We start from the raw sequence: 13,790 nt of genomic DNA on the forward strand, positions 1-13,790 counted from the left end.
ACTCAGGTGCCAAACCACAGACACCTACTGCCATTGTAAATGCTTCAGTGTATCTGAGATTTCCTGTTAAATGGAGCTGGCAGATGTGACACAAGCTCAGCATAGACTGGGGCCCCTGGGGCTTGATCAGATGCAATCCTCTGCAGCATATGAAGTGACGTTCTATTTAACATTAAATATTTCCTTGATGTTTCATGGTAGATTTTTAACTTGCCGTAGAATAAAGTCAAGTTGCTGTGATACAACTTCTTTGCAAATCCATGTTGGTTGCTATTTATTTTGTTATTTCCAAGGGCCTTTTTTCCTTTCTGGTATCCTTCTTGGAACTGAAATGAGAATGACTACTATAAAACGTCATGGTGTTCCCCTTTTTCTCCCTTTCAAAGATATACATTGTGGGGGGAATTTGTCTCATCTATCTTTAGAAATATGAAAGCTGCACATCTAACTTCAGTATAGTAAGCCTAGAGTTCAACATTCAAAGAAAAGACCAAGAATAGAGAGCCATCAGCCCTTTAACAAAGGCTGATCTCTGAAGCTGCCTGTTTCTCCCCATTCATTGCAAAGGGAACCTAGGACGTCTAGCCCAGATGTAGATGACCAAATCATTGTACATGTGATTCAGGTGCCAACACGTAAATGTCTAGTGTCTTTCTAGACACTGCTGTATTCTGGTCTGTTCTCCAGCTGCACCTTCATATGGGAGCAGATCTGCCAGCAACATAGGGATGTCTTGCATACCCTACGACATTTCAAATGATACTAGATATCATTGTTTGGGCAATTGAATCCCACCTTTACATTTTCGTTAAATAGATCCTACATCCTATATTTGACCTTTTGCAGACTTCTCAGTGCTCACTCATTTTCCATAATTTCATAGCATCATAGAACACCAGGTTGGAAGGGACTTCAAGGATCATCTGGTCCAACATTTCTAGGCAAGAGCACAGTCTAGACAAGATGGCGCAGCACCATGTCCAGCTGAGTCTTAAATGTGTTTAGTGTAGCAGAGTGAACTACTTCCCTGGGGAGATTATTCCAATGATTGACTCTTCTCATTGTGAAAAATTTACCTCTCGTGTCCCATTGGAATCTCCCTGGGAGTAACTTGTACCCGTTACCCCTTGTCCTCACCATGTGACTCCTTGTAAAAAGGGAGTCTCCATCTTCTTTGTAGCTCCCCTTTAAGTACCGGTACATGGTGATGAGATCACGTCTAAGCCTCCTTTTCTCAAGGCTGAACAAGCCCAGCTCTCTCAGCCTATCCTCATACGGCAGGCTGCCCAGACCCTGGATCATCTTGGTGGCCCTTCTCCAGCCTGGCCACATCTTTTTTGTATAACGGGGACCAGAACTGTACACAGTATTCCAGGTGTGGCCTGACAAGCACTGAGTAGAGTGGGATAATGACTCTATCTCTGCTGGTGATGCCCTTTTTGATGCAACCCAGCATCCTATTGGCCTTCTTGGCTGCCGAAGCAGCAGATTTCTCAATAGCCACTACTTAACAGCCACAAACTTGCTTAAGTTAGTTTTCAAAATGCTGAAGGATAAACTCCACGAGCCTCACATAATGTGAACATTACTCATCTAAGTAATCTGCCATGTTATTTTTCCATTTTCTTCTGGATTCCTCTCCTATTGACAGTGATATTGGTTCTTTTGGTAATGCCACTAAAAATGTGAAATGGACAAACAGAAACAACTGCCATTTTATCTTTACACAGGTCAAATTATTAGCTCTCCTCCTAATACTGCCGTCATTGGAGTCATTGGAGAAGGAGTTGTTCTGCCCTGCCACGTGGTAGCAGATAACATTCCTGAGGTATTGTCTGTCCAGTGGATATTTCATGAACAGTCTCAAAAAATAACTGTGAGCAGATATGATGGAAAGCAGAAAAAGGAGGAACAAGATGAGAGATATCAAGGCAGAACAGAATTCTTCCACAATGAATTTAGAGCTGGCAACTTGTCTCTGCACCTGAAGAATGTCAGAAGCTCTGACAAAGGATCATACACTTGTGTGGTCTCTTTCAATGACACGTACCATGATGTGTTGATTGAACTGCACGTGGCAGGTCAGTGGCAATTCTCTCTCTTTTTATTCAAAGATGTAGCTGAACACAAACATGTATGTGCATCACTGACTGAGGGAATCATAATATAAATTTAATATAATTTGACAGATAAAATGTCTTCATAGGGGGCTGTGCTTGATTTGAGTTAGTTTTCTCCAAATTAAGGGCTATAACTGATATTTGGGGTAAGTTTTAGTTCTAATTTGGGATACCTTTATTTAGGTACTTGAACACATGCATCTGTATGTGACTTGAGAGTACAATCTCCCTTTATACTCAATGAAAGCCCAGTCAGAAAGTTCAGGGAACCCAGCAATTATTCAGTTGATCAATGAAAAGTTAAGTTTAGATTTCTACTCTGCAATCAACCATTACTGAGCTGATTGTCCAGAGTTTCTCTATGGTCAGCATAATCAATTGGTCCCATCCCAATACCTCACTGCTTACCTTGCTGCTTTCCCACAGCAGGAGAACAAAGCAGTGAGTAGGCCTTCATCGCTCCTATTTCTATTTCAGTACGTTAATAGATACCATCTTCATGGGTGGCTTCAGTTGATGTGGTCGGCTTGGAAGTGGACATGTGTTCCTCTGTGCTTTGCCAGCTACACAGGAACCAATTTCCACTAGATAGGTATTGTGGCACGTCCTTGCAGCCAGATTCTTCTGAAGATGTCTTCTTAGCTTTAAAACTCCAGATGAAGCAAAGGTTTAACATCTAAGTAACACTGTAATTTAGTCTTCTGAGATCCTGAGTATAAACAATACCTATAGACTGGATCTGTACCATGTCAGAAGCAGTTTTACTTGAAATGATTAGCCTGAGACACTAATACATTCTGTTTTCATGGACAGATTGCACTGGTTGTTCATAGGCTTCCTGTAATCCATTAATCATCATAATTATATGATTTTTTTTTTCTTTTTTACAAAATTCTGGGAAATTCCACTGGCAACTTCATTCCTGAATAGCCATCCTCAGCTAGCTCTGTTTGCTGTAATCTCCATTAAATTGTTCCTTATTCTCAATCTGATAGACTGAATTGTTGACCATCAAGAAACTTCAGGGCCCCAGTCTCTGTCACAGTTTAAATTCAGAAAAGTCTTCCTATTACTTCCATACAAGTAGATATAAGAAAAAGAAATGTTGAACTCAAGGCAAACCAGACAATTTCCCGTTCTTAGTACTGGTTGCAATGGAGAATATGTATGCTTTTTCTTAGCTAAAGGTGGTATGCCTTCCATTTTCCTGAGGAGTCACATGAAGCAGGGCATTGGCCTCACGTGCCATGCAGCTGGATGGTTTCCTAAACCTGAGGTGATTTGGCTGGATGGCCAAGGACAGGTCCGGAAGGAACTATCGACCACAAAGATGACAGTGATGCCTGCAGGCCTATACAGCGTTGTAACTTCCATGAATCTAAACCCGGGCTCTGACAAGGAAGTCTCCTGCAGGATAGTCAACAATCTGCTAAATACAACGAGCGAGTCTCGAGTCCTGATCTCAGGTGGGTGAGCTCTGTAGTTACCTGCTTGTAAGATTAAAAAGGCAGACTGTCAAAATGGCATGGGTCCCATTTTTATGTCATGAGCTGGCCTGAAGCTGTGTTCCCAGAATCAGTGTTGGAAAAAAGTTCATGAGAGCTGCAGTCTTCTGCCACCTTTATTTCTAGTTGACTGCACAGCCTTTGACAGTACGTAGTGAATCAGTTTCTCCTTTAAAAAGGGGGTCAGGTAGTATCAAGACTTTCTGTGTTCCCTTCTTCAAATTTAAGGCAGTCAACTTGGTGGAGCTGAATTAAAATGGATTAATTTCCTCAGTAATGGTCAAACGCTCTAAAGGCTTTCATTATCCAGAAACAGGCTACCAGGCCATTTAATAAGATGTGTGCTGGTGGGTTTCACAGAGCATAGCTGAAAACAATAGTTATGGTCACAAGAGTAAAAAATGATAATTTCAACATCTCACAAATATTTTTAGTCTATGTTTTTATATATAGATATCTTTTTAATATGTGCATTACTGTGTAATCATGGTGTGGACAATGTCATGCCTCCCCATACTCTGTAGAACTTTACGCATTTCTGTTTGCTGGGTGTGTAGACAAACATCAGGTAGCCTGAAGCAAGCCTCATAGGGCCGGACCCCAAAAAGAACTTTAGCACCACAAAGCCAATGTCTAGGTCTGGAATGGGGACTGGAGTGCAGTGCAAAGCTCTTGAAGAAGTGTGTGAGGGAAGTCCCTTTCAGGATGGCATCATTTAATCCCAGAACATTGAGCATGAAGGTACCTGGAAAGAGAAAATAGGAAACAGCCAATGTGGGGAATGTCTTAAATTTTATTCTCCTTCTTGGCTTACGCACTATACTCGTCAGGATGAATCAGATACTCATTGAATCAAATTAAACAAGAGCGAACGTGTGTCCCTTGTCTAGTGGTGATGGTTTCTTCCTTCATTCCATCACCTGCTCAGTTTAGTATGAAATGCAACACATCCGTGGAAAAAGCTGAGAGTCGGCATTACTGCCTATCTCAGGCATCTCTTTCATAATTCTGAATCTGATACCCAGAGAAAGAGTCTCCCTGGGTTGGTCCTGTTGGGGAGGTCTAGATCTCTTCTTCAGCAACATTCAAGCAAAATTCAAGTAAAATACAAATTCACCATCTCCTCAGGTGTATTGACTGTATCCTAAGTTCTAATTGTCTTTATGTTTAATCATTAGTAGAATATAACTCCTTTTGGTCATTTTTACAGATATTTTCTTTCCCTCCATTTCAAAGTGGCTGATTATCGTCCTGGTAATGTTATGTCTTAGCATGGTCCTAATTTCCACTGTATTTTCTAAGCTGAGAAGTAAGTATTTCTTTGCATGTTATCTCAGTCAACATCTAGAAATAGCACAACAGTTCATATTGAAATCCTCAACTGTAACAAAGGCTCACAAGCAAAATCAGCAGTGATTGTTTAATGGTCAAATTCACGAAATGGAACGAAAAAGGGGTGGGAAAGTACCCGGTCTGAACAAGGAAGACTGCAAATTGCATGTCCTTACCTCAGACAGCTTCAGGTCTGACAAGAGGAGCTCTGTGAGCTAAACTGCGTGTGTAGTTTCCTTTCTGTAATCATTGGGGAGATAACTCCAGAGTGTTGCTAATGACACTAGAGTTTAAATGACAAATCAGAGAACTGATTTCTGTCTGTATTACTCCACAAAAACATGCAAAAAAGGGTTTTTTGCTCTTTTTTTTTGACCAGGTAGTCACAAGAAAACAGTTAGCTCAGGTAAGTAATGAGGAAGATGAATATGAAGATTATGACAAATTGTAAGTTGGAAGGTTTATTTATATGAAATTACAGAACTAATTAGCAGTTCTAGTTGCATCCAAATGTTTTTTAGGTTTTAATTCTATTTTTGCACCGCACAATCTAATAAGTTCCTGTATGAGGTTTTTTTTCTTCATTTGTGCTTTATAAACAGAGCCTGTGTCCTTCTTTCATTAAACTCTAGTCATTGCTATATGCTGACTGACATACTCTATCATGTCATACATATTCAAGCTTTGATTGCAATTGTTCAAGAGTTAATTAATTGATCAGAAACATTCCTTAGATTCTTTAGAAGAAAAAGAAGTAAATGAATTAACCAAACAGTCAAGAGCAATTCAAGGATCCCACGCAAGGCCATCTCAAGACTCTGAAAACAACTTACTCTTTGAATACATGTTTGGTAGTCACCACCTATGGCTGTACTTGAAAACAAAATGGACCATAGAATGGCATAGAATCATAGAATGGTTTGGGTTGGAAGGGACCTTTAAAGATCATCTAGGCCAACCCCACTGCCGTGGGGTGGGGGGGCATGGCATAGCTCCTGTGGATTGTGCTGAACAATCCTGCTCACCAGGACAGAGTATCCACAGTCAAACCATCTACTGGCAATGGCCCTCGGCTCATGTTGTCACCTAGACAATACCTGCTTATTGTTTGGAAGAGTACTAATTGACCGATGCCAACACCGTAGCAGGGATTATTCTAACAAATGAATTGCATGAATGATTTTATTCCCTGAGGCACACCTGGTTCTGTTCCCAGACCAGGTTTGGCAGTTGAGGATACACATATCCATGGGGCCAGAAGGGATTTATTCCTGGTCTCGGAACCTCACTTAGGTTATGGCTGGGACAAGACACACCTAGGAAGGACTGGGTGTCTCAGAATGCTACCTCATTTTTTGTGAACTCCATTAGAAATGATACATGTCCTGGTATAAAAAATAAGAATTCTTTGGACTAACAAGAAGCCTTGGGAAGTTTATTAGGTTAAATTAAATTAAAGTTTTAACCTCACTATTTTCTGTTTGTACATTAATTACACTGTTGTATGACAAAGGAAGTTTACAAAAATAATTAACATTATGATTCATTGTCTTTATTTTTCAGTAAAAGTGAAGATGGAAATGGAAGAAGGTAAAAGTCCTTTGCATTTGAAATGATGCAAAGATGTTCAGAGATCTCAATGACGTAGATTCAGGGAAGCAATATTTGAATGTTGATTATCAATACAGTAACTGCAGGAGTGGCAGCCCTTTTCAATATTAAGGAAACAGTGACAACCACACATCATATCCCATGTGAGGTCTATTGTCTAGTGAAGACTGCAAATGTTTACAAGGAACATGGGTCAGCAGTGGCCTTTTTGAAAACTCAACCCAAATATCTGCTGTTGGATGGAAGCTCTTAGCAAGCTTCTAGCACTCCTTCTCTTCCTGGTGACCACTCTTCTCCCTTTTTCCAGATTATTCAGGACTACCTTTAGTCAGCTGAGTGGCCCTGTAAATCCTGTGAACTTTATTTATGGATCTCCACTGGGAGCTTAGATGCCTACGGCTCAATCCACTTGTGTGCATACAGGTGCCTTGGATCATTTGTGATGTCCTTGGTCTACCCACTATCTCCCATCCTGGAAGGATGCAGATACCTCATTGATCTTTGCTTGTATCTGAGAGATACAATGTGAACTAACAGAGCTTCTATAGGAGACCAGAGATCTTTTAGAGAGACACCTACATGCCACTTGGGGTACCCCAGGACATCTCAAATGCACTAGGTGCTTACGCATCTGAATATCCCTCTTAGATGTGGTCAGTTAAGGCATGATCTAAACAGGCTTTGAAAGAAGACCTCTACCAGCAATACAAATAAGTCTTGATCCCACCCTGCTTAATGAGTTTGTAAATAATAACTTAATGAGTTATCTAAATATAATCAAGTTGAAATAATGTGATACATTCATGGGTTAAATTGTTGAACTGGATTTACACGTACCTCACTCAAAGCAGTGGATCGTGTAATCCAAGGATGTACTTGCTGTATGGTTATGCGGTTCATACATTGGTATTGTTGAGTGCATTAAGCCACTCTATCAAAGAGCTTACACTGATATCTGTGTACTGTCTTTTCTAGAAAAAAAACAACTGAAGTCAGTGTTAGGTAAGATGCATTTCTTGTTCATTGTGTTTAATTGTCTTTGTGCTAAAGTCACGTCCACTTTGGTTTTTTTCTGGGTGGATTGGTTTGTTTGCCTGTTTGTTTGTTCTGGTCTGATTACTGGGTTTGATGGCACTGTTTAATGTCGTTAGGCATTTAAAATGAAATGCAAGGCTCAGCTGAATCAAACCATTAGGTGTAAAAGAAAAAAAAATATATCTAGTAGAAAGTGTGTTGGAAGGATGTGTTTCCCACATGTGTTGACATGTGACACAAGTTTAAGGCTTTATGGAATGCAGTATGAAAGTCCACTAAGTAACTTTTAACTTCCAATTTATATCCAGTAAGTACTCTGTTAATATTATTTCTTTTATTCTATGTGCTGAACTTTTCAGAAGGAGACAAAACCAAAAATCGAGCAGGTAAATCTCATTTTCCTAAAATATTCATTGAGAATGGGTGCTGTCTACCCTCAATGAAATTAGGCTGCTCTGTTTAATTAGCTTACTTTTATTTAAAATGAGTTCTCAGAATTGTTATTAGAGGTGATTACACGGCAAAGAGACCAATGATGTTTACTTCTCTACCTACACATGCAGGATACATTGTGCCTTAGACCCTGATGAAGGTCCACCTACATCTCTCAGGGCTCTGCATTAGGTTTTTTCTCTCCCTTGTGGTGTCATAGAATCATTTAGGTTGGAAAAGACCCTTAAGATCATCGAGTCCAACTGTTAACCTAACACTACCAAGTCCACCACTAAACCATGTCCCTAAGTACCACGTTTCACCTGGACACAACTGCAAATTTCACAGAACCCAAGCTCTCAGCTTAGCTTTCTCATTCTCCCCTTCCTCTCTTCTCACATTACTAAGAGAAAACTGTAACTGCTTTTATCCTGCAAATTTAATGACAGAAGTGTCCCATATAAGTGTACATGCTGTTCCCGCAAGGAACAACTGGGGATGTCATTCTAATATCTTTCTGACAAATGCTTTTTCATTTTTGCCTTGAGTTTTTACATCACTCATTTATGCTATTCCTTTTCAGCCAAGTCCAAACTCAAAAAACGCTTTGGTAAGAAAACACATTTTCTGTAAATCTGACATCATCGTTGAGTTTAGAATCAATAAGACAAGTCTTCAGGTTCGTATGTCTATGTTATGCCTGGAGTTGAAACCAGGTAATATAGTGAAATATCAACCTATGGAGGAATAGCCTCCTATTCCATGCTTGGGGGTTGACCTATTTTGAAAAACTGGAACAAAAAAGGGAAAACAAACAAATGTCAGTGACTGGAACATCTTTCCCTTTCAGAGCGACTGAAAGCAGAGCTGGGTAAGTGACTTAAATATGCTAATAATTAGAAGTATTGGTGGGTTAAGAGGAGGAAGGTCATCACTGATGCAGAATCACAGTGATGACAGGAATTGCACACTACTAGACTTCTCAGTATTTCCGTCTAAGAAGGATCTAACTGCCCTATAAAAACTTAACACAGTAATGTCCCTTTTCTTTCTGTAGATTTCTGGGAAGCCTGGAGCCATGCAGGTAAAATGGCAAGAGGAAGGGTGTGAAAATGCAGCGGCCCATGTCTAAGCTACACTGAAACGACAATGCCAGTCACCCTCAAAATGACAATGCCATGATTTTAGTCATAGCAACTGAGCTTGACTCAGAGGAATATGCCTGGCTTGGTTAACAGGAAAGGAGGCTGGGATGTGGCAGTTGGGAAGACCGGGAAAAGTTGTTGCTGAAAGGTGTCGAAGGCTGGGGTGGGGTGTGGACTCAATTGTGGAGAAGACAGAGGGCCGTATGGGAAAGAGAAGGAGAGATTTATTGTAAAACATGTGGACTTGTGTGCTGAGAGAGGACATGGCTGCGACAGCTCCAAGGAGCCTCTCGGTTCATCAGTGATTGCGTGCCCTGTTCTGGAAAACCTTTAAGTTCTTTGCTGAATCGCACCAGGACTGCTCAGACCCTCGAACGCTTCAACCCCCAGCCCCGTGCAGAGAGAGGTCCCTGAGCCACTCTGCTCATTGGATGATTCTCGTTTTCCCCTCCAGTTCCCATTACTGTGAATCCTGACTGCCGAGTCCTGGAGCTCCGGGTGCCAGGGGCTCCAGATGTGGAGAGCAACGCGCCTGAACCCGCTGGCCTGAACGCTCCCTCCACAGTCCCTGTCCTGGTGGGGAAGGAAGGGTTTGCAGCTGGGAAGCACTACTGGGAGGTGGAGGTGGGCCAGCAGCAGGACTGGGTGCTGGGGGTGGTGAGGGAGAAAGGGAGACAGGAGGAGGAAGGGACCCTTCCTGGGGAGGACTACTGGGCTCTGCACAGGTCCCAGGGAGAGATTTTCTCTAGCAAAGGAGACCGCAGGATTGAGAAGCAGCAGATGAGTTACTCAGCGATCGGTGTGTTTCTGGACTTGGAGGAAGGGCAAGTGAGCTTTTATGAAGCAGAGCAGATGGCTGTCATGGTGAGAATGCCTGTAAAGCTTGGAAAGGAACCTGCAGAAGTGTTTTACCCATTTCTGTCCAAAAGGGAAGGGACACTCACACCTCTTATCCGCCCGGTCTTAATCCCTGTCCCATTAAACTATCTTTAAATGGAACGGTGAGATGTAATGGATTAGGGAAAGACAGGTCAGTAGAAAGAAAAGGGAAAAGTTAAATTTCAGACATCCGTAATGTAAAGTTAACTGAGAAGAAACCTGAAGTTGAAACAGGAAAAAAAAATGAGAAAGGAAAAAGAATCAGCTAGTTGAAAGAAGATTGGGATCAGATTCAGAAAACACTAAGCAGGAGTCTGAGTTCCCACTACAGGTCATGACAACCTTACCCGTACAGCAGTGGTTTCAGTTGCTGGAAGACAGAATTGCAATGTAGGCGATATTACATAGCCTGTCATTCCATCTTCTCTGGGCACCATGACTTGTACTCCATGTTCTTTATTTATGTCAGGTTGAATGCCATCCCTAACGTTAGGCAAGCCAAATTCTACCATGCTTGTATCAAGAGATGAAATAAATATATTTTGAAGGAAAAGAGTCTCGTTTTGAAAACTTTTCTTTTCAACTTGAAGTTTATTGCAAAGTTTATGGCAGGAAAAAGAGTTAAAAGAGAGGTTGCGTTTTCTAAGAATGTGCTAAAATTTGGCAGGGTACCGAGCATACCTCATTTCTCTGCATCACTGTGGAGGGCTGACCCTGGCTGCCAGCCAAGCACCAGCTCAGATGCCTGCTCCCTCCTCCTCCATCAGGACAGGGGAAGAAAACAGGAGGAGGTGGAGGGAGAAAACTCATGGTTCAAAATAAGGACCAAGAAAACACTTACCAGTTGCTGTCATGGGCAAAAGAGATTAGACTTGGGGAACTTAATTTATTGCCACTTAGCAGAAATATTCAATTACTGGCTTGGGTATCGGGAAAGGAAAGAAAAAAGACAAACATTTCAACCACCTTTCACCCTTTCCCAGGCCCAACTTCACACCCAGGCTCAGCTCCACTCCAGGCCCCTCTCCCCCCACCTTTTTATCACCAAAGATTACGCTCAGTCTCTTCAGCGAGGCAACAAGGAGTGCAGGGGGTTGCGGTCAGGACACAGTGGTTTCTCTTTGCCACTCCTTCCTTCTCACTCTTTTCCTGTGCTCCAGTGTGGGTCCTCCATGGCCTGCACTCCCTTCAGAGGTGTACCTGCTCCAGCGTGGGTTTAGCCACTGGCTGCAATCCCTTCAGGGAGGTGCCTGCTCATGGAGCACCTCCCCCTCCTCTGACCTCCTGTTGTTTCTCAGTCTTTTGTTCCCTCCTCTTTCTGGCATTTTCTGCCCTTTCACAAATACGTTTTCACCAAGATGCCACCAACTCCTCTGACTGGCTCAGCTTTGGTGTGTGGTGGGTCCATTATGGAGCTGGCTGGAACTGTGTCCAGCACGGGGCAGCCCTGGACCTCTTCCCATCGGGACCAGCCCTGCAGGCCCCACCACCCACTACCAAATACACCCAATACAACCACACCCATGAAATAAATGGAAACAGCTTTCTGCATTTGGCCAGGTCCATATGAAGTTCCTATAGCACCTTTAAGGCCAAGCTGGTGCATCAGGAGCTATGAAAAGCAGCTGCCTTCAGAAGGGTGGGACAGGGAATGTATCACAGTCCTCTTGCAAAAGTACTGAATGTGAAAAGTCTCTGCTTTGCTTCCCATGGATGCTCAAGGTGCACTGAGAATACAGATAATTTCCCAAAACAGAACGGCGCATAGGAGAAGGGTGACAAGGAGCAGTGGCTAACTTTGGGCCAGCATCTTGCTGGATGAGCTTGAGCTGTGCCACTTCCTGTCCTCTGCTGTTATTCTCAGTTAGCTTTCTGAAAACCATAAACTTCAGTTTAGCTCTCTGGAACTGGAGCAACCTTTAGCTCAGGCTCACAAAAAACAACATGTGGAGGTGCAATGTGACCAATCTGAGGAGCAGCTTGGGGTCTGCTCCTTGAATCATAGAATCATAGAATTGTTTATGTTGGAAAAGACATTTAAGATCATCAAGTCAGTCCAGCACTGCCAAGTCCACCACTAAACCATGTCCCTAAGCACCATATCTACACGTCTTTTAAACACCTCCAGGAATGGGGACTCAACCACTTCCTCAGGCAGCCTGTTCCAATGCTTGACAACCCTTTTGGAAAAGAAATTTTTCCTAATATCCAATCTAAACCTCCCCTGGCACAACTTGAGGCCATCTCCTCTTGTCCTATCACGTGTTACTTGGCAGTAGAGACCAACCCCCACCTCACTACAGCCTCCTTTCAGGTAGTCGTAGAGAGCGAGAAGGTCACCCCTCAGCCTCCTCTTCTCCAGGCTAAACAACTCCAGTTCCCTCAGCCGCTCCTCATAAGACTTGTGCTCCAGACCCTTCACCAGCTTCGTTGCCATTCTCTGGACACGCTCCAGCACCTCGATGTCCTTCTTGTAGTGAGGGGCCCAACACTGAACAGAGTACTTGAGGTGCGGCCTCACCAGTGCCCAGTACAGGGGGACGATCACTTCCCTAGTCCTGCTGGCCACACTATTTCTGATACAAGCCAGGATGCCATTGGCCTTCTTGGCCACCTGGGCACACTGCTGGCTCATATTCAGCCAGCTGTCCACCAACACCCCCAGGGCCTTTTCCACCAGGCAGCTCTCCAGCCACTCCTCCCCAAGCCTGCAGCGTTGCCTGGGGTTGTTGTGACCCAAGTGCAGCACCTGGCACTGAGCCTTGTTGAACCTCATACAGTTGGCCTCAGCCCATCGATCCAGCCTGGCCAGGTCCCTCTGTAGAGTCTTCCTAACTTCCAGCAGATCAACACTTCCAGCCAGCTTGGTGTCATCTGAAAACTTACTGAGGGTGCCCTCGATCCCTTCATTCAGACCATTGATAGAGATATTAAACAGAACTGGCCCCAATAGCGAGCCCTGGGGAACACCACTTGTGACCGTCCACCAACTCGATTGAACTCCATTCACCACAGCTCTTTGGGCCTGGCCATCCAGCCAGTACGTTACCCAGCGATGATAAAGCGCGTCCAAGCCATGAGCAGACAGTTTCTCCAGGAGAATGCTGTGGGAAATGGTGTCAAAAGCCTTACTAAAGTCCAGGTAGACAACATCCACAGCCTTCCTCTCATCCACTAAGTGGGTCACCTTGTCACAGAAGGAGATCAGGTTAGTGAAGCAGGACCTGCCTTTCCTAAACCCATGCTGACTGGGCCTGATCATCTGGTTGTCCTGTAGGTGCGTGTGATGGCACTCAAGATGACCTGCTCCATGACCTTCCCCAGCACCAAGGTCAGGCTGACAGGCCTGTAGCTTCCCGGATGCTCCTGCTGGCCTTGTCCTCAGTTCCTACCTGAGCTACGTTACAGCCCTGCCCATGCCTGGTCATCTACCCCACTGATCGAGACGCTGATCCTGACCCTGGTGCTTGACATTCCGCCTGCTTCATCCCTACGGATCTGCCTAGTGGTAACTGTTGGCTGGCTCTGGTTATCATCACTGGACCTCCTCCGCTGTGACTGAGGTCTTTGTTGGTGAGCACACAGCCACGTGCCTGCTTTGCCATCACCTTCAGCTCTTGGCCAACTTACCCTTATGGATCAGCCTGCCTTTGCTGCTCCCTGACTTGAGCAACGTAAAGGCTCAGTCCCATGAAGTGACATACAGTTAAACCTGGGGAAGCAGAAAGCTT

At 43.6% G+C, this 13,790-nt stretch overlaps 1 protein-coding gene across 1 annotated transcript; it reads left to right on the forward strand.

Moving 5' to 3' along the window:
- Positions 1-1,690: 1,690 nt before the first annotated feature.
- LOC309600984 (butyrophilin subfamily 2 member A1-like) lies at positions 1,691-13,621 on the forward strand (the record flags this gene model as incomplete). Its single annotated transcript, XM_082333721.1, has 8 exons — positions 1,691-2,081; positions 3,302-3,586; positions 4,836-4,934; positions 5,337-5,363; positions 6,521-6,547; positions 9,093-9,119; positions 9,635-10,044; positions 13,445-13,621. 8 exons carry the CDS (start codon positions 1,691-1,693, stop codon positions 13,619-13,621), a joined length of 1,443 nt encoding a protein of 480 aa, XP_082189847.1.
- Between the last annotated feature and the right edge of the window lie 169 nt (positions 13,622-13,790).

This window comes from Platalea leucorodia, assembly GCF_965183815.1.
Source record: "Platalea leucorodia genome assembly, chromosome: 27".
Classification (NCBI taxonomy): domain Eukaryota; kingdom Metazoa; phylum Chordata; class Aves; order Pelecaniformes; family Threskiornithidae; genus Platalea; species Platalea leucorodia.